At 44.0% G+C, this 22,105-nt stretch overlaps 1 protein-coding gene across 3 annotated transcripts; it reads left to right on the top strand.

Annotated features, from left to right (window-relative positions):
- Nucleotides 1-627: 627 nt before the first annotated feature.
- LOC307088783 (B-cell receptor CD22-like) lies at nucleotides 628-19,299 on the top strand. 3 transcript variants are annotated; one of them, XM_079754774.1, is made up of 9 exons: nucleotides 632-647; nucleotides 4,369-4,475; nucleotides 11,133-11,513; nucleotides 11,802-12,017; nucleotides 15,106-15,360; nucleotides 15,478-15,568; nucleotides 15,664-15,724; nucleotides 17,169-17,404; nucleotides 17,514-19,299. In XM_079754774.1, the coding sequence occupies exons 2-9, from the start codon at nucleotides 4,421-4,423 to the stop codon at nucleotides 17,518-17,520; spliced, it is 1,302 nt and encodes a 433-aa protein (XP_079610900.1). In that variant the 5' UTR covers nucleotides 632-647; nucleotides 4,369-4,420; the 3' UTR covers nucleotides 17,521-19,299. The 3 variants fall into 3 exon arrangements, with proteins under 3 accessions (XP_079610902.1, XP_079610900.1, XP_079610901.1); XM_079754775.1 differs by lacking the exons at nucleotides 632-647; nucleotides 4,369-4,475 and adding an exon at nucleotides 10,203-10,840; XM_079754776.1 differs by lacking the exons at nucleotides 11,133-11,513; nucleotides 11,802-12,017 and having other exon boundaries at nucleotides 628-647.
- Nucleotides 19,300-22,105: the final 2,806 nt, after the last annotated feature.

Below are 22,105 nucleotides of genomic sequence, written 5' to 3' on the forward strand. Positions count from 1 at the left end.
CAGTTTGCTTGGATTCCCTCCCCGGAGGTGTGGACTATTCTCTGTGGATTTTAAGACCAGATTCATCTTCAATCATTGAATGTGTCAAATCCTGGTTGCATATAGACACATAGTCATATGTTAATGATCATCTATTAATAATATCTGATATTTAAGATGCATACAAATATCACTCCTCTTTTTTTTCCACTGGTGGCCTGTACTGAAGTCTATGCTATAGCCTTACAATTCCTAATCCTAACAAGTAAATATTTGGTAAAGAAAGAAAGAAAAGCATGCCCAGCTGTGATATAAATGGAACAACATGAACACATGATTAAAATGTCAATTTGTTCATTCCCTAATTGCAGAAAGATAATACATTGCACTTTTAGCTGTACTGTAAAAAAAAAAGTTGCCCACATAAGGAAGATGATGTTTCAAACACTTACCTATTTGTTTTTCATTTCAGAAAACCCACCAATCCAAATCCCACCAGACAATGTTTCGTTTCTCGATGTGGTTTCTTTCTCGGTGTGAACATATAGGAGACAATTGCTTCTTTAAAAGTTCCTTTCACTTCCTAAATGAGGAAGTGAAAGGAAGTTGTCAGATAAACTGTTACATTACATTTTGTCTTTAAGAAGGTCGTCTCATATCTAGCTGTGGTGAGTCTTGAAGCTAAGAATTATAGTGTTTGGCATTGCAATTGGTTGTACTAACTTTAACCCTAGTTTCTGCAGTGTTGGTTTTTGCTTTGTTGTTGTTGATAGTAAGGTCGTTGAGTCTAGTTCGGCCACCATTGAATGTTGTACGTCCTGGCACTTGCACATTACACTTATTCAAGATACTTAATTGTGTAGCATCTACAGTAGCTGCTATCGTTGCTTTACACGGGGAATGGGTTAGCCTAGCGATTGTAATACTTGGTTCTATGAATATCTTTACTGTACCGACAGCGATATATTGTTTCACTTCTTATGACAAATGTACTTATTGTAACAAATGCACTTATTGTAAGTCGCTTTGGATAAAAGCGTCTGCTAAATGCCCTAAATGTAAACTAGAAAAATGGATTCTACAAAGAGAACTGACAGAATATAAATATATATATCTTTTTATTTAATGAGTCAGATCTATACGCAGACAATATACGTATAGATGGTCCGGGGTCAAGCCCCCCATGGAAGAAAAATGTGAAAAATTACCCTTTAAATTGGTTTGTTCTGGTAAGATTTTTTTGGGAAAAATGTACGGATTGAGCTTCCAAATATGACATACAATTAAAAAAATGAAGAAGCTATCATGTTTTCAGTTCTGCAATTCACGTTGCTGAGGGGGGTTGTAGGGTTCGATCTAAAAAGCCCTTTTGAGATGAAATGTGTTTAAGAGCTATACAATAAGATGGACTTGACTTCTTATTACAAACAGGACATTAGGGAATAAATAATGATAAAATCGAGTTTCCATGAAACTAAGGAAATTAGTCTTCAGAGTAAAACAAAGACAAAAAAGAGTCTTAAAGATGCACACATTTTGCTAAGAGCAAAAAAATTACATTCCATGACTGTGATAAAATGTGCATTTTTTGGCATGTCTCAATAAGAGCTAAAAAATACAGCTTACAAGTTCTATAATTAATCTCTACTGTTTTTGCCTATGCTATTTTATACTGGTATGGACATTTCCATCAATCATTAGTTATTCAAATGCATCAGCAAAGTGACCAGTGTGTATCCATGACTAAGCAGGGTCAGTGGTTATAATGGCCTATACAGGACTCTGAAGTCTCACGCATTGGGCGTGAGACACACGCATTTCAACCCAGTCACACGCTCACTAGTCAAGGACCTGGGGAAGATTTGTATGTGCTTCATTTAGCGGAGAATATCTCAAATGTTATACACTAATATTACCCCACTGAACAATGTGTGATGTGTGCCAAAATCTCTATCCGGGACGAAAGTCCTGAAAATGACCACTATAGGTGACACTTTTATCACAATACAGGTGAATGGGACATTTTTTTCCCTTTATAGATATCCTAATCAATTTCTACCAGATTAATCTTCAACTTAATAGAAATACTTTTTGTATTACACTTTGTCTCAAAAATAATAAAAATATGCAAATTAGGCAATCTCTCATTAGATATGCGTACATATAAACTCTTGAAGCTACAGATTTTCTTAGGTGATCACAATGTTTACAGTGTAAGAATTCTGGGTTGATAGTTCTAATTGTGTCTCCAGGGTGGATGCTGTGTGTGTGTTTGGGGTGGGGGTGGGGTTATAAATACAATTGTATACAAACACAGGACTTTTTTCAAAGAAAGAAAACAAGCATTTTATTGATATACAGACATTTTATATCCAACCTTGCTAATATCATAAGAACGTTAACTTAAAGTGAAAACTACAAAGCAGCAGGTTAATTCCCTGTGTTGCAAGGTAACACGTCAAGTCCAGGTACTGATGGAATCCAGGTAAGGTGATGATGATGAGAGCTCATTCAGTGATAGGATTTTTACAACTATTGCCTCCCTTGCATTTGCAGTACTTGCAGCAACGGATACCAGCTACCCGACAGGGACATCCATTCTTGTGTGCACATTTGGCACATGAGCAGGGATCTGGCAACCCTTCAGGTTTTGAGATTACAATCTCAGGGACTAATAAACTGCCCTTTCTTATAAAACCATAAGCATCTGCATTTAAGATTGAGGTGGCGTCTGTAAATGGTGCTTGGACCCAAAGCTGCTGTTGATAATAGGCTCTTTGCATATGTTTTCCTGCATTAGTTGAGGTGCAAGCAGTTCTCTCAAAGTCCATCTTGAGGACATTACTATCGAACGCAGCAATGCGCAGGTCGTCAAATGTCTCCATGTCTGTTGATGGTTTGAGACATTTGACCAAGAATCTTTCAGCCATTTGTATTGCACTCTCTGTTAGCTGTGGACAGTTGAAATTGAGAATCAGAGAAGAGTTGTCTGGTTTGCGGACAGTGTTCAGAGCTGCAAGTTTAGTTGAAATTTTGCTAGTTGTATCACACCCAGTCAGCGCATGTAGTGCTGGGAGGCACTGTGTGAGCTCGTCTCCCAGTGCTTTGCAGATATCATGAAGTGGTAATATTGATCTTTTCACTCCTGAGTTACGGATAAGCCAGAGCTCTTGGAGGCCAAGACTTCTCCAATTGACTGTTATGTGGTATAATAGGCACACAAAGACATCTGTGTCACCCAATGACAGTGTCAGTGATGTAGATCCTGTGCGGTGACTTAAAATGTCCTGCACATGGAACATCATCCTGTCATCAGCTTCCTCGTGTGTGCAGTTGAGCCGAGGGAATGGAGTAGCACTCGCTGCTGACACAATCCATGCCTTTGGTGATATACCAAGGTATAGTGGTTTGGTGCCTTTGTAATTGGTGGTCAGCCACTCAACATAGAATGCCTGAAAAGCAGTTTTGCTAATGGAACATGACCAAAAGTTCTCTAATACCACTGGAACATTTTGGTTTGGTGATACCACATCAAGGACAACCATGTTTTTTGATTTTCCTCTTCTCTCCCTCTCTCCATGTTTGATGCTGTCCTCTCGGTAAGTGTCGAAAACTACATGGATCTCATCACAGTCGCCTCCAGCTTTGGTGACCATAAATGTCAAAGCATTAGCAAAGTCGTGGAATGTCTTGATGGGTGGATCAAGTTTCTTTAAGGAGACCTTTCTCACCAATGCCATGAAGTCGATAATGATGGCGTGTGTTTGCGGGGGGGTAACTGGACCTTTTATATCTATTTGTGGACACAACTTCAACAGCTCAGTCCCAAGTTGTGATTTGGCACTCTTCCTCAAGTAACCGTCTTTGTCAACCAAGAAGAATGCAGAGTTGGTGATCTCATGCTGGAGTAGCTCCTCAACTGTGAATCCCCGGTGACACCCGTACTCAATAAACATGAGAGCTTTGATTGTCTCATCTTTGATGTCTGCTTTGGAAGCCAAGTTCAAGGTGGTCTTTCGCAAAGTAAACTTGACTTTACTAATAGTCGAGTGTATCGATATCGACTTATTTCTGAGTCGATCATCGGTAAATTTAGCACAAGTAGCACTGCCCTCTGTGATGCAGCACAACAACTTGTCGACATTTACCTTGGTCACAATTTCTCCAGTGAGAACATTCTTAAGCATGCCCTGGTCTCTTCTCTTAGAAGGAAGTCTTTGAAAAAAAATGGGGTTTCTTTTCAGCTAACTACAAGATGACATGGAACCACAGACTAGTTTTCAGAACAGCTTTCTCTTCTAAAGTAGGATGATGCACTTTCTTAACTGTTATGCTTAAAAAAATGTAATTCAAAGAGTTTTCCTTGATTTCCTCTGTTTTTACCTGCAGGTGTGTTTACATATCTCCCAGAACAACAAAGTGAGAAAGGACAGCACTCACTATGAATTTAGGATCAGCAGCAAGAGGATTTATAGCCCTCCTTCTGTCAGTACCAGGTTGGTTAATTTACATTGTTAACATTTAGTTGAACGTTGAAGATAGAATTATAGTACAATAAAAGTATATTTCAGTTTTGGTTCATTAGTCATTGGAAATTACCACTTCACTGCAAGTTGTATACCGCCTCTTGAATGTACTATGTTGGTTTTTAGATCACAATACTCGTATTTCATATTTGAATGAATATATTTGGATTTGTGATTTGTTGGCTGTTTCCGTGTTGCTTGTCAAACACATCAGAGGCTTAATTTAGTTACTTTTACACTTTTTGAAAATAAATAAATCTCAAAAAGTTTTTCCCAGATTTATTTTATACATTGTGATTTAGACCTTGTATATCAATCTTCTGCTGCAATGTTGGAATAATCTTTCCGTGTAATAAGAGACACGGAATGCCATTTCCTGTCATCTATCCTATCTCCTGCTTTCCTCTCCCCTCCTTTTCTTCTCTCATATTTTTGTCTCCTCTCCTTTCCTTGACTTGATTTGTCTCTTCTCCTCTCCTTACCTTGTTTTTTCACCACTAATCCCACCTCCTCCCCATGTCTCGAATCCTTTCCTTGTCTCCTCTCCTCTCCTCCTCTACTCTACATTCCTTGTCTCCACATCTAAGTAATAACAAAGCCTATAATCACTTAAGACAGCCTAGAAGTATACACTACCATAATGCATTAACTATTAGTGTATGTTGTTCAGTTAGTGAAGTTTTCATTTTCTTACTCCACTAGTGTCACATGATGTTCTGGAACATTCCTCCTACATCTCAGTGATCAGCATCTATCTGTAGTTCCCATCTCCACCCACTAGCCTCCATCTCTTTATGTATTGTTCGGGTTATGTGGTAACTGCCGTGTTCTTAAAGAAAGTAGTCTAAACCGGATCGCTTTTAACTCACTTTATTTGTTAAAGTATTTCGGTATGGTAACTAAGAAGCAAAAGGAGGGGAATTGTATTTATCACGCGAGTGGAGCGACTCACGGCAGACCAATCTTCTAGCCACGGGGCTACCAACGGGGCTGCCATGGGTTTCTGACCTGATATGACTCCTGCTCCGCGTTTGTATCAAGTAGGGGTGGCCTATGTGACGGATTGGCTCCGGCTTCCGCGTCTGTCTTAAAGATGCTGCCTTCTGTGGCTGGAGTAGTTATTACAGCTTGTATGTTGGTCCTGCTCCCCTTATGGCTATGTATAGTAATTGCAGCTCATGTGTTCGATCCTGCTTCCTTGTGGCTATGTGGGGGTAGCTTATGTGCTTAAAATACGTAACATAACCCAAACAATACATACAGGCTTTAAGACACACTGGCACACCCTGTGTTTCCGGGCGGCCTGTGTCCGGGCGGCCTCTTGATTGGAGAGATGGTGTCTTCACTCAGAGATCCAGGGTTACCATGTAACCTGAACATTCTCTATCGTATTGAGACCATCTCTCCACTCCGTTAGATATTCCATATGTACGGGGTAACTCGTTAAGAAACCCCGCTAGGAGACGGTGCCACCTAATAGACAGATAGATAGATAGATAGATAGATAGATAGATAGATAGATTCTTTATTCATCCCGAGGGATGTGAAGCATACCCAACACCGTGTGAACCCAAAGAGCTATTTACAAATGTACACTATTTACATGCCAATTGGGACGATGCCCCGCAAGGCGCAAAGGCAAAGCCCGAAAGGCAGAAGGCTGCTTCGGCGGGTCTGCCAGACGCAAGACCCAACGCCGGAACACAGGTATAGCCCCGCCAGGCGCAAGGGCCAACTCTGTGCAGATAAGCAGCCCAGGTCAGCCCGCAAGACGCAAGGCTGACCAATTGAGGGCTCAGAGTTACCTCTGAGTCCGAGCCACGCCAAGTACCTGCTCCGCGAAGGAGGGTTCCGCTGCGACATTCAGGCGGTAAAATCTGGTGAACGTGGAGTGGGAGGACCAAGTGGCTGCTGCGCATATGGTGGCAAGAGAGGCTCCCCGCCACAAAGCCCAAGAAGTCGACATGCTGCGGGTTGAGTGTGCTTGATTGCTGGAGGGGGCAGGAGCGCCCGAAAGGGTGTAACCTTGCTGGATGGTGTCCACAACTCAGTGAGAAAGAACCCAAACAACTAGAGTGAAAACATACAAAGAGCTGGTCTGACTTTCTTAGCGGCTTAGTGCGCTGATACACTCAAACAGGGCCCTTACCGGGCAGAGTGCTAGCTGGTCCGCTGCTGAGACAGGTAGGAACTGCAGCTCTATGGTCTGGGACAGATGGAAATCAGACAGGACCTTGGGCAAGAAGGCTTGGTTGGGGCGAAGAACCACCTTCAACCCTTCCGGAGAAAAAGTACAGCAGTCCCTGTGGGCGGACAGCGCATGGAGCTCGCTTATCCTCCTAGCCAAAGTGATGGCCAAGAGGAAAGCTGTTTTTAGAGAGTGCCACTTTAGGTCCACATTGCCGAGGGGCTCAATACGCAGATACCGCAGGGACAAGATCCAAGTCCCAGGATGATACCTGAGGACCCCTACTGGGCGCTAAGGTATCAGGAGATCATGGAGCAACCATCCTCATAATGGCAAACTCTCTGATACGGACTGCCTTGATAGCTGCTAGCATGCCTCTCGGAGTGATTGCGGATTTACTGGCCTCCAACTGTGACTGCAGGAAGAGCAGGATGTCCTGGGTTGAGGCCAAGAAGGGGTCTGTCTGGTGTGCCTGGCCCGACCCTGCGAAAACTCGCCATCAAAGTGTAAGCTGCCCTAGTTGATGGCGCTCAGGCCTCCTGCATCGTCCGCACCACCCCTCTCAGGGGACAGCAACCAGCCTCAGCCCTGCTGGAAAGGAGTGGAACAATTTCCCGCCTGCCTGAGACAGGAGGTCCCCCCTGAGAGGAAGCATCCATGACTGACCCTCTAGTAGGGTAGGAATCGTCGAGAACCAAGACATGTGAGGCAAAAACAGTGCAACCAGGATAAGCCTCACCTGCTCCATTTTTACCCTGTACAGAAGGGCTTTGAAGGAGGGTAAATGGGGGAAAGGCGTAGAGCAGGGTCTGCGTCCAAGGGTGCGCCAGCGCATCCCATCCAGATGAGGATCGTCTCTCCTAAGGGAGAGGAAATGACCTCTGCCCTGCCAAATCAGGAACAGATTTCCTCAACCACCTGGGGGTGGAGTCTCCACTCTCCTGGACTCGGTCCCCCTCTGGACAACATGTTCGCCGCCACGTTAAGGGGCCCTGGCACATGAACGGCCCTAAATGAACTGAACTGTGGATGAGCCCATAGCCACAGAGCTGTTACCAGCTTGCAGTGGGTTTGGGAGCCCAAACCCCCCTGCCTGTTAATGTACGCAGCTGTCACTGTGCTGTCGGTTCTGACTATGACATGCTGACCCATGAGCCGCGGCAAAAAGTGCTTTAGGGCTAAACAAACCGCCCTCAGCTCCAACAATTTGATACGCTGAGTCCCCCAGCAACCCCTCCAGGTTCCGTTGATACTCTGACCTTTGTGTACAGCTCCCCAGTCTGCTAGGGATGCGTCTGTAAATACGATCTGGCAGTGAGTCACTGACCCCATGGTCTGCCCCCTCCTGATGTTGGCTGGGTCCCTCCACCAGCGTAGGGCCTACACTTAGGAGACACCTCTGAACAGGGCGCATGTGAAGAAGGGTCAGAGGGACTATCTATACCATTGCTGCCATTAGGCACATGAGTCTGAGGCAAACCCTTCAGTCCCTCTGAGCCCTGAGGGTGAAGAGACGGAGACAGGCCGCACAGGACTGCTGTCTCGCTGGAGAGAGGGTAACAATAGCCCTCCTGGAGTCTAACATCATGCCGAGGAAATTCGTTACCCGGCTGGGTTGCAGTTTGCTCTTCTTGGTATTGAGGCCCAACCCCAGACGCTGAATGTGAGTCAATAGCAGGGCCACATGTTGGCACAGCTCCTCTGAGTTTGCACAGATCAGCCAATCATCCAAATAGTTGAGTAAACTGAGCCCCTACTGCGTCCATGCACCTGGTAATGGTCCAAGGGGCAAGGGACATTCCGAACAGGAGTACCTGAAACTCGAAGATCCGGCCCTCGAAAGCAAATCTCCGGAAACCCCAATGCCCTGGCTAGATCGGAATAAGAAAATAGGCATCTTTTCAGATGGTCTTTTCGATGGTCGCGAACCAATCCCCTGCCTTGATGGTCTGCCGAACCCGTGGAACCGTCAAGAACCTGCATCTTAAGAGGCGGAGGTACTTGTTGAGCCCCCTGAGGTCTAAGATAGGGCAAATCCCCCCATCCTTCTTGGGGATGTCGGAGCGCTCGACCTCCCCGATCGTCCCCTTCTCTCAGAGAGTAGACAGCTCCATTCGCAGAGTCTGGGCTTGTAGTTGGTTGGCCGCCGTGGTAGAGATCTCACTACCCTGGGCCTGCACCTAAACTGCAGGCGGTACCCCTGAGTCATGGTAGAGACCACTCATGGGTCCGCCGCCAGAGCCAGCCAAGCCCTCCTGTGCTGTGATGAGAGGCGGGGCTGACTGGCCCGCAAACCGTCAGGAACGATGCGGGCGTCTGGAGGGCCCCTGTCTGCTAGCAGATGGCCCCCTCCGACCACCTCTTGGGAAATCACCATGCCCCCAGGGTGCTAGGAGCCGGTGTTTGAGGTCTCCCAGGCCCCAGGCCTGAGTTACTGACTGAGACGGCGCCCGAGTTGCAGGCGCTGCGGGTGCGTTGCCCGCTACCCCCGACTGCCGAGGGACTCTGACACCTCCTCTGCTTAGCGTTGTCTCACCACCCAGAGCTGAGCCAACGAGCACTGATGCCTGATGCCACTGCCTGCTCCTTGGACATCGGCTGACTGGTACTCCCTTGCCAGAGAGGCGTCCACCGGCTGGTTCTGCATGAGAACAGAGAGGTTGTGGGTGTACAGAGACAGTATGGCCGCAGTATTAGTCAGTCAGGCTTACATCACCGTGGACCTGTGCAGCTTACCAAACAGACTCTCAAAACACTTTAGTCTGCCTTGACCATCGATGATAGGATGATAGTGAAGTAAACTGGCGACATAACAGTTCCTTGAAGTCTGGTAGGAGAAGGATATCTGCTGACCTGAGACTTTCCTCTGCTTCAGCCTCGAACCTGGAGGCAGCAGCTGTCGGCGTTTCGGGGAGAACGATGTTCAGGGCCTTGGTTCCCCTGCCAACAATCTCCCCAAAAAGGTGAGCCAGCTCTTGCCCGGAAGGGTTGGCTGAGGGAGGCTGCTCACTGGGAAACTCCCCACTCTCTGAAGAGAATACTGTCTCCACATCCAAGTCCTCCTCCTCAGAACCATCATACTCCCTGTCAGAGAAAAGACTGGGAGGAGGAGAGGGACCCACGCTGAGAGAGACTGGGGCCCTAGGAACACTGAGGGAGAACAAAGAGGCTCGCGGAGCCCTTGAGTACTCCCCTGGCCCCCTGGAAAATCTCCCCATCTTTCTTGCTGGCCCTTCCAGGATAGGTAACCCTTCCCGTTTTGATGTGAAAAAACGGTAGCTTGTATGGATCGGCATGATGAAACAGTTCATACACGACTGGGGCGTAACCCTGGCCAACGCATGCTGGTGGCCTAAACATAACACACATTTTTCGTGGCCATCCTCTAGGGGCATGGCAATGGTACAACCAACACAGTGATGGCCTGAAGTGCCCTCCATACTACTGGGAGGAGTCAACTTGGCCACACAGCTCTGCTATAGCTTACTCATGGGGTACAAAAAGCAGCGTTTCACAGAAAACCCGCTTTTTATTTATTATTATTCATTTATTTTTGTTTATTTTTTTTACTTACCCAGTTTACGGTTTGAGGAATTGCTTACTGACCCAGTTCCGAGCAAAGCGCTGGCTTTCCAGGATTGGTGGCAAGATGGAACAATGTTCACCTGCCTTCAGCTCGCCGAAGCCCAGCCTACTGTTCGGCATGGCGTCGCAAAGTGCATGTCTTGGGTTTCACGTACAATACAATGTGAAGACTCTCACAGCTTTGCTTTCAGCCAGGGAGCGGATTTAACAAGATATGGCTATGGAAAAGGTGTTGGACAATCACACTCGCCGGCTGCTCAGGCTAAAGCCCCTACTGAGGTCAACAGCAGCCCTCTGGAGCGCAGCGACACACCGATAAGGAGTGGGACACCAGCCTTGGTAGGACTTCTGTGAATCCACAGAAATGTTTGTCGCTTCGCCTCTAGCGGACCCAAGACACTGCCAGGCGAGGGACCTGAAGCCAACGCGTGAGTCGTGGGTTGCACGTACAATACGTCGGTGTCACTACCAAGCCCAAAAGGATCTTTCTTTTAACCTTATCCGGGTTAGGCTACGCGATCCAAGGAGGCTGCCCGCAGACAGACTCCCAAAACGTACACAGGTAAGCGGATACCAATGCTGTAACCCACACATGTTCAACTAATTCACAACCCCACACCTTTCACAGTGTCACAATCAAACAATCACTGATTGCACGTCTACACAGGTGCTTTATAAGTTTGGTTGTAGGCGTGACCGGGCGTGCCGGTGTGTCTTAAAGCCTATCCACAGTCATATAGAATATGTAACGGAGTGGAGAGATGGTCTCGATACGATAGAGAACGTTTGATCTAATCATCAGGTGAACCTCTGTGTCTTGTTTATCTCATTGAGATGTGTGTGTTTTTTCACAGCGCTTCAGCTTAATGGTGAATGGAGAGTAAATTACTCATCTAGTAATGTCTGCGCTTTAAGAGGAGCAATGGTTCACCTCGGCTGCACTTATGAATACCCTGACGATGTACAGTACCGCTCTAACACAGTCAGAAGACTGTGGTTTACTAAAGTATCCAACGAGCAGCCAGTTGATCTGGAACACGATGCAGACTATACAGGTCGTGTTGAATCCGGCTGTGGAGTGGTCAAATGTATCGGGTCCAGATGTCATGGAACATGTACCCTGAGTATCAGAGACCTGAGACAGAGTGACTCTGCTGTCTACAAGTTTATGTCCAATACAAATCAACCAGGTGGGGAATATCCTGGTGACCCTGGAGTGAAGTTATCTGTTCAAGGTAAACTTGGATTACCAGTGAGTACAGTGTGGGTGGGTTTGTTGATGTTGTGTGTGTGTGTGTGTGTTTGTGTGTATGTGTGTGTGTGTGTTTGTGGATGTGTGTGTGTGTTTGACATAGTGTGTGTGTGTGTGTGTGTGTGTCTGTGACTATGTGGGTTCTAGAATGTTATCTTAATTATTCTCATAGAATAATTGTGGGTAACTTGTTGTTACAACAAGATCTCGATGACCAATGAGTATTGTGTGTGTGTGTGTGTGTGTCTATTGTGTATTAATAATACACAAGATCTCCAGGTGAAGGTGTCCTTTCCTCACCCTACCGATCCTACCCATGCAGAACTGGAGTGTCACAGTAGATGTGGTCTAGCTGATGACCCTGCCTACATCTGGTTCAGGAATGGACTGTATGTAGGACAGGGAGTGAACTACAGGGCCTACATTCAGTCTGCAGACAGCTTTTCGTGTGCTGTTGAAGGACACAATCTCCGATCTCCTTTAGTGTGTAAGTCCATCCACGGTACACTGACAAGATACCAGAAGTATTGGACCTTTAAGGGTACAGAACTACATGTTACCATCAACTATGAGTGCAGAGTCCATTCAAAACGTTCCCTGTCCAAGAGGGGCCGATGGCTTGGCCTCCTGTATTGCTGCTTGCAACTTTCTCGAGAGTCTCTCCTTTAAAATACTTCACACTCGACCCGGCACTTTCTGTGTTCACAGTAAAACGCCCGCCACGCTATGTGAAGTAGATCAAATGACATCAAGACATACAGAGACTCTTCTAATTATTGTTAAACTAATACAGGGCTCTCAAGTCTCACGCATTTGGCGTGAGACACACGCAATTCAACCCATGCACACGCTCACACTACACACTTCGTATTTCTCACGCAGAGAAATTATCAGTATAGCGCCCAACAATTTGCGCTGCTATTTAACAGTGGAACAGGTAGGAATCAAATGGTTTCCCCGTACGTAGGGTAACCAGTCATCCTCTTTTGCCTGGACATGCCCGCTTTTTGAGACACCTTTAAAACAATGTGTCTGGGCGGAATTTCATAATCATCCTGGATTTCATTACAAAGCCTCATACATGTTCACAATGAATTTGCGTTGCGTTTCTCTGGTCGTAGTTAGGCTACACCCTCCCCTACTCAGCTCTGTTCGCTTTGCATTGGTGGAAGTGAGTAGGGGCCAGGTTAAGTAGAGCCTTCAGATTGGACTGTTTGACTTTAGAGGTTCCGTCATGTTTTGTATTTCTTTTTTTTACCATTATTGTTTTATTGGGACAAACATTGACAAATTTCTCCTAAAGGGGATTGATAAAGTTATATCTATTGAACAGAAAGAAAAACCTGGTCATACCTTCCACACTTTTCCACAGCACTGGCCTACTGAATGCGACAGATATATGTTAAGCATTGGACTGAATGCCACATAAATATAAATGTATGTTTTTGCACACTTGCGACGGTTAAAATTTCAGGGAAAAGTACATGCCTTTACTGGTATTGCTTAGTCTAAATAGCCTTTTGAGGCAGTGTTGTTTCTGAATAGAAGTGTTAACGGCCAATAATGCTTACTATCATACATTAGTCACCATGTGACACATTTGTATGCAGTCACATGTTATATACCCTAATATAGTCCTGAAGTCCCGCCCGTTGCTGCACAGTTTAGTTCAAAGTGTGTTAATATTGAACGTGTCATGTGTCCAAATAAGTCAACACTGCACTTCCTCAGCTCTCAGCAATACACACACCAAGTACGAAGTAGATCAGATATACGGTCCTACAGATACACAGAGGGCATACATACATACATAATTTCATACACATAACAGTGAAGGCTTCTCCAGTGAGGAGAGGGAGGAAGATCCTCCTTAACATTGTTGAGAATAAAAAATGTAGATTATCCAGACTACTGTATGAATAAATGCCCTTAAATATGACTACTTCAATGCCTTTGTATATGTAATGTTTGTTTCCCTGGGTGAATGGATATTAGCACCCCCTATCGCCTTTTGACAATAACTTCCGGGAGGACGTTCCTCCCTCAGCCTCCATTGACTCCCATTCATTTCCCCGAAAGTGTTGGCGGCTGGTGAATAACATGGGGTTCAATGGGTGAGAATCACAATCCTAATTGGCTCAACACCATGACCAACATTCTGAAACAAACACAATTGTTTGTTACTCTGTCCATTCTGTTTGATATTGTGGAAAGGATGTTAGTGAAAGATTAAGAGCATGATGCATCTTAAATGGAATCACTTTTGGTTTTGTGTCCTCATTTTTCTTAAAACAATTGTAGCTGAAAATAAACATAGCCAAATTACAACCAATAGCTTCAGTCCATGAGGGCAAAAATAGGCCCAGATTTTTTATTTAGTTTTACAAATCAAAAGTAGGCCTAATTTGACTAATTGGCTTTGCATCCTTTCCTTCTGCCCTTGTAGTCCAAGACATGCTGCCCACCAGCTTTCAAAGTACAATGCTGCCACTGGTGGATTTGTATCAATTCACATAATTATCCCTCCCTGCTATTTTGTAGTTCAGCCAACACCCTGAAACAATGTCTTATGCCACCATACGCCACTAACAGTGCAAGCAGGCCAATGGCAACCAAGTGCGCAGTCCTTCCTCCCTCACTTTAAAAACCGCCAGCCGCCACTGATACATACATACATACACACACACACACACACACACACACACACACACACACATATAGATACATACATACATACATACAGGGTGCGATTTGCCGGTGGGGATGGTGGGGATTATCCCCCCCTCTGGTTTACACGTCCTACCCTCTGCTGAATTACTTTTATCCTCGGTGGGGATAAAAATTATCCCCCCCACCCAAAGTATTTTCACCATTACATCGTAATAATTAACAACCAAAATACACAGGGTCCGTCTTCATTTTGAAACATTTTAAAATGTTTCTCAAAATTATCCCCCCCTCTGGTTTTTTCACAAATCGCACCCTGCATACATACATGCATACATACATACATACATACATACATACATACATACATACATACATACATACATACATACATACATACATACATACATACATGCATAACAAAACATAACATTTCAAACATACAACACATACTATATATAACATATATACATAGCCTACATACATTCCTTGTTTTACCGGTACAGGGACCCATATTGCCGGTATTTTATATAATGACTTAAATGAAACCTGAGTCCCCCTGGTGAAATAGAGGAGTGCATTTCAGTGATTCTGAGCTGCAGCAGTCACTCCACCTCAGCAGCTAGCTCCACCTGGTTCAAGTAGAATGAAGATAATTCCCTGAAATTAACCAGTGACTACAGCTCGTCTTTGGGAGCATCCTGTTTTCAGACTTTGGACAATAATACTAGCCAAGTTTAGACTGAGCTACAACAACATCTAGTTTGATATTTATTGAATATTGAATCTTGTCCACATTAGTCATCAGACAAACCCAAAAACTTCTCCACTTCGTGATTTTTGTCATCATTAATCAGGGATAAATATAAATTTACATGCTCTTCTTACATGTCTCTATTTGTCTCCAGATGGGCCTCAACAAACATCTGTGTATTCAAGTCCCTCTGGTGAAATAGAGGAGGGCAGTTCAGTGACTCTGAGCTGCAGCAGTGATGCCAACCCAGCAGCTGACTACACCTGGTTCAAGGAACATGAAGTCTCAGTGAAAGAATCAGGACAGAACTACACCATCACTCATATCACATCTGATTTCGGAGGAAACTATTACTGCCAAGCTCATAATGCAATCGGAGTTCATAATTCCACCTTTTTGTTTATCAAAGGTAATTTCTCATTTAAAACACACCCACCCCTTCCAGTTACAGGCACACAGTTAAACATTGGCATATTTATGTTGCAGTTTGTTTTTCAGTGTTTGTAATGGACTGACTATTTTCCAGTATCATCATCATCACATACAGCAATGGTAGCTGTAAGAACCATTGGTGTGTTCGTGTTCACCATACTCCTCCTCGCCTTCTTCTGCATGAGGTGAGATATGAGAGAGCGATATATCCCTGTCTCTTTATCGTTTCACATTCCTTCGCTCTCCTGTGTCTTCTTCATCTCTCTGTTCCCTACTCCAGAAGAAAGAGGGCCTCCAGAAGGGCATGTGGACAGGGAGGAAGGGCAGATACCATAGAGGAGGTGAGACACAGGAAGCCTTTTAATTCTAACCCTTCCTTTACTAAGACACACAGTGGAAATGCCCTGACGCCAAAACACAAGACCACACAAGAGACTTCTAGTTGTTTCCTTAATGATTGTCCTTCCCTGTTGCTTTAGCCAAGTAGCAGGAGTGACTGTAGGAGTGACTTTCGCTATCTTTCAGAAATAATGTGAGGTTAAACCCTCAGCCTGCTTTGGATAATTCAGAAGAGGAGAAGAAAATCCAATTTTAATACTAGATTGATATAGACCTCCCAAACAGTAGGAGTGTTCTAAAGAGCTCCCAAACACAATGACTTTTAAAAGTGGGAAGAGACTGATTGCTGCAGTCATAATGTATTTTTACATGAATAGTGTATCTGACTTAGCGATCCTAATGTTCTTACAGGAAGCTAGTGTCTCTTACAGTGGGATTTTCATGCAAACTGAACGAACGTGGGAAGTTTTTGGAGTTAAACAACTAATCAAGGAGCCAAACACGGTTGTGTACAGATAACGCATCATTTCTTAATGTTGTGATGTATCGGATAGAGACAAAATATGTAAGTCAGGTGTTTTTAACTCTACTATTAGAGATCACTTGCTAATTTTGGCACCTCGAAAATCCTGAAAGTGCTGTTGTAACAGGGAAACATCTGCATAATGTTTCATGAATTCTTCCCCAAAAGATTGATTAAATCACACATTAAGGTAATTCACGAATTAAGGTAGCAGGATTGTCTCAGAGTTTACCATTAGCTCTGATATAAACAATATCATTCTGTCGAGTTTCTACCACGACAGAAGAGAGAGCTTTGAGCTGGGTGAAACAGCTGATAATGAACTTGCCAGCTTGTTGCGCTCAATGAGCCTAAACAAGGCCACTGGCCTGGATGGACTTCCTGCTAGGTTCATTCCCACTGGAATGGTCCTGTAAGATCTACAGAAGGCTTTTAATACACGAGACCGGACCATATTGTTTATAAACTAAAATGTTAAAGGCTAAGTGACACATCAATAGTGTTTTAAATCATGTTTGGCAGATAGATGATGGTGTGCAAGTTAATAAAGATGGTATCAGATGTCAGAGAGATAATTGTGGGATCCCCCAGGGGTCTATTCTTGGCCCTGTTTTATATTTGATATTTCAATGTTATATGATATGATATACTTTCATGTGCTAATCTGATCTAATCTAATGATTCCTAATTTTGTTCAAAAGAAGCAAATTAATATGTTGGTCAAAGATAAAACGTTTTTGGGAGCTCAGCGGTTGGAGAAAACCTTGCAGGAAGGACTTGAAGTGAGGCCTACAGCAGCCTGCATGCTGGCACAACTAGCCACCACCAAGGGTCTCTAGAGATTAACCAGAAACACCTGACCTTCAGGACTGTCTTCAGGAAGTGTAAAGTGTTTTCTAAATGTTCTCTTCTTTCTCCATCAGCTACTTCCTGTTTCTGTGTATGAAAACACCTCAGATCTGACCAATCGATTGGCTCCTGCAGCACAGAGAGAACCAATAGAAGAGCAGGATGTCTTTGACTGTGCCAGCAACTACACCTCTCTCTCAGAGAACCAGGAAGTGCCTTACTGTTTGGCTGGCTCTCATGCCCAATCAGAGCAGGCAGATGCAGTCTTTTACTCTGTGGTCAAAAATAAGAGACCCAACGCTGTCCCTGGGTAAGCTTCTCTTGGTATTTCTAAAGATGAAATAGACACTACATTTTGGGACTTTATCAACCCAATGGATCTGGTTTACAGGGTGACTGACGTTCTGTCTTCTTTTCAGAGAGTGACCAGACAGAGACGGTAGAAACCTCAGAGTTGTACAGCACTGTCAAAAAATAACTCTGATATTGAACCAGTTGCGGCAGCAAGATTTAAATAGTAGGACTAGGTAGAGTGTCTCATCCATTTAGTTTAACAGGACAATACGCTGGCTGCATATCATATGGCGCTTAATTACCTTTACGGAATACTTGCCACCAGGGCTAATACATTTTCTGATGGCAGTTTAGTTTATTTGACTTATTTACTTGATTGTGTATGTTCCACTTGTGATGGCTCCAGCAAGACCATATCTTATCCAGGGCCTCTTGCTCTGGTGGATTTAGCTCTGCATCATCGCTACCACCTGCTGGTGACCAGGATGTACTTAGAATTGCATTGAATTACCTAGAATTGCTTCTGTTTATAACTTTCTACATTTGAAAAAGAAATGTTCAACCACACCCAGTCGGAGATATGTTGTGTGGTTCATAAGTAGGCCTACAATACTGTTTTTTGCTTATGTGTCATTCTAATGGGGACTTTTTTTTATCTGAGCCAGCCGGAGGTAGTCGTAGATGTTAGATGTTTAGGTATGAGTTTTCAATAGACAGTCAGTATTTCGATTCCTATAATGTAGGCCTGTAAAGTCCTTTGAGTATGTAAATGTGATGAAGAGTGTTGCGTTCTTGAAGAAAGTAGTCTAATCAGGATCGCTTTGAACTCACTTTATTTGTTAAAGTATTTCGGTATGGTAACTATGAAGCAAAAGGAGGGGAATTGTATGGACACACGTGTGAGCGACAAACAGCAGGCCTCTCTACCTAACTCCCTAGTATGGACTGCCGGATGTTTCTGATTTGGTTGGCTCCAGGCCCTGCTTTAATACTGAGTAGGCGTGTCCTATGTGTCGTATTGGCTCCACCCTCCTCACCTGTCTAAAGGTGCTGCCATCTGTGGCTGGAATAGTTATTGCAGCTTATATGTCCTGCCCCCCTTGTGGCTATGTATAGTAATTACAGCTTATGTGTTTGATCCTACTTCCTAGTGGCTATGTATGGTAATTACAGCTTATGTGTTCGATCCTACTTCCTAGTGGCTATGTATGGTAATTACAGCTTATGTGTTCGATCCTACTTCCTATTGGCTATGTATGGTAGCCCATGTGCTTACAATACGTAACAAGAGCAATACAAATACATTGATTTCCAGTGTTTACAGGGAGACTATTGATCTCAAAAGTATATTATACAGATAATCAGAACATGCATCCACAAATAAAGTAGTTCTCTGAGGAAAGGAGCACATATCCTTCTACTCAGTTTATTCCCAGCACAATATCAACCTCACATTAATTAAACCTCACCATCACCGCTAAATAGTTTAGCCAGTCATTTCGACGTTGATAAGAAGTCTAAACGACGTTGGTCGTAGAGGTCGATGCGACGTCTAGTTGAGGGGTTGATGCCGCCTTCAAAAAGCTCAGAGTTTCAGGGAGGTTCGGACTTTAAGCTCGAAGGAAAGTGCTTTGAACCAGTGGCGGTTAAAGACAAACTGCAAGTCTATTTAGCCTGTGCGTTTCCTTCCTCTTCACCAGTTCGTCTTTGTTTCAAGCACCTCAGCATTTTAAGAGTGCTATACTGTTGAGAGTGGATAAATGTATGAATGCATGTAGCTGTATGTGTCCAGGAGAAGGCGCTGTTGCGCTAAAAATGGCATGGAGTCACGTGTGACTGATGACACCTTTTATAAGTGAGATGTTCCCTTTCGCTTCCCTTGGTACCTGGCTCTCACGGAGAGCAGCATGTTGTGCACAAAAAAAGAAAAAATGTTTTTCCAATAAACGTCTGAACGTTCATTTCATTCCTTCGAATTATTATTCCGCTGTGAACGGTAGGCAGGAGAACCTGCCTACATTTACGGTTCCCGGTTTTCTCACTCCTGTCCGTTTACTCCCGACTATGCCTTCTCCCTACCGGATTGTTTTCCCAATCTCCCAGAGATGTTCCGTACTACCGACCTATTTTAGTAAAGACCATTCTTTCTATACCCAGACTTTTTCCTTCCGAGTCGAGCTGTTGAATTTTATTTCCTGTGTTGCCCACCAAGCTGTTACACAATGCACTACAGAGGGAATGATACAACTTAACAAATACAAAACACTGTTTTGTACGCACGCACGCACGCACGCACGCACACACACACACACACACACACACACACACACACACACACACACACACACACACACACACACACAGGGCCGGCGCTCGGCATAGGCGACCTAGGCGATCGCCTAGGGCGGCAAATGCGTTGGGGGCGCCCTTAACTAGTCAATTAAAATATACGAAACAAACGGAGAAGGGAGGGGGCGCTGGAGCAATTGCTAGGGCGCCCCGAAACAGTGACCGTAGCACAGTCGCCTAGGGCGCCGAAACGGCCAGCGCCGGCTCTGCACACACACACACACACACACACACACACACACACACACACACACACACACACACACACACACACACACACACACACACACACACACACACACACACCCCCCCCCACCCCCACACACACACACACACACACCAGTGATAGGTTCACTTTGTGTCCGTCTCTTTGTCTCTCTGTCCACACATACATTCATCTATCTATCTTCAGATTTGGAGTTGAAAAAGATAAATAAGTAGATCATAAGTTGTATGTATGTATGCATATATATATATATATATATATATATGTGTATGTAATGACTACATTATGGGTTCGTGTTCCCCTCTTACTGATCGAGTTGGAGGGAACTGGCTATGAGTCACGGGGGTCTAGGGGGACGGGTTATGCAGTTGCACGAGTTCTAGCCATGCGCTGCGAGTGATTGTTCTGCTCTGTCGTTTTTGGATTAAAACGGTTATTATTACGCTGCCTACGTCCTCCTTTTCCTCCGGCACTACATATATATATATATATATATATATATATATATATATATATATATATATATATATATATATATATATATATATATATATATATGCATACATATATACATGACATGACAAAAGTGATATGACAAAGGTGTAATAGTCGAGTGCATTGCAGAAAATGTAAGTTCTCTGAACAAGAATTTTATTTCTAATGCAATTTATATTGAAAGAAAACTACTACTACTACACAACAGATGTAGAAACTTAATTAAATCTGTATCACACCTGGATCCATCATAGTTTTTTCTAACAGGATGCAAGGGCTTCTGTATGCAGCATTTGTTTTCTGTTACTTAATCATCTAACTTCCGGTTAACCTGCACGTAGGCCTTTAAAGGCCTACGTACAGGTTAACCGGAAGTTTTGATTAATAGGTACATAAAGTACTCAAAATATGTGTATCATTAAAGTGTAGTTTTTGGCAGTAACGGGTGTTTTCTAATGCCATTCGGCCATGACGTCACGTTGGGGAGACGTTGTGGAAGGTAGCCTCAGCCTAGTACTAGAACTATGGCGTCTAAGAGGTGGCAAGAACCGCAAATAATGTATGATGGCCCACAGCAGTATCATTTCGAACCTGTCAGACGTGAGAGGGCGAATGAGGAATTGCCGAGAACTGATCAAAGCCAATTAAATGCATGGTCAGAGGAGAATGAGTGGAGAGTTGCTATCATTTAGCAACGCAGCAACGAGTGCTGGAGCTAGTCAATGCACAGCAGTGCATACATAACAACACTTTTATTTATTTATTACTGTCAGTGAATAGCACAGAGTGAAAGTCAACGTTTTCTTTATATCTAGTGACAGCGTACCGGTAAACTTAGTCAGAAGATCTAGAAATAGAAGGCATAATGCTAGCTATGGGCTAACTTAGCCTATCGGATACGCAATCAGTGCACTTGCAAAGGAGTGCTTGCAAGTATAACCGATCGTTGTGTGACATTATTTAACTATCAATCTACTGCAAATACGACCAGACAGATGTACATTGAACACATACACAAAGCACATCGTCCAACCCGGCGGATGCTGGCAGACAGCCCACAACAAGCCAAACATCACCAAGGCGGGTGTGCTCACACTCTCGCACGCCCGTACACAATCACTCCAACTTATCCAACTCCAAGGCTAGGCTGCTTCACTAAGACCACAACTAACCACAAGGCCTTCATAACCATGCAGTATGCCGAAGCCGGAAAGGACACACGCACAGTCACACACACTCATCTTATGCAAAACAATCCGTTTTATCATCAACATTCAGTCACTGCAAAGATTTAAAGACTAGCCTCTTACCATAAGTTAGAATGGACCCAAAGTATGTGATTGATACAGTCTGGTTTAGCTTTCGCTTGCTATCCGTTTTTAGTATGACTTCTCCACATTAGTCTTTCTTGTGTTAGGCGCACATGGCTAATTTGAATACGCGCACAGGATTGGCTGGCTCCGTAAGGCAAATAATAGAACATATTTAATTATCTTTCTATCTGTCTATCTATCTATCTATCTATCTATCTATCTATCTATCTATCTATCAACGCATGTGTCTAGTTTTAATGTGATGTATTTTGTGTATGTCCAGTAAGACTTGTTGTCTCCCTTGTTCTGTGTGGTCTTGTAGTCTATACTGTGT

Source organism: Pollachius pollachius, assembly GCF_949987615.1.
Source record: "Pollachius pollachius genome assembly, chromosome: 17".
NCBI classification, from domain to species: Eukaryota; Metazoa; Chordata; class Actinopteri; order Gadiformes; family Gadidae; genus Pollachius; species Pollachius pollachius.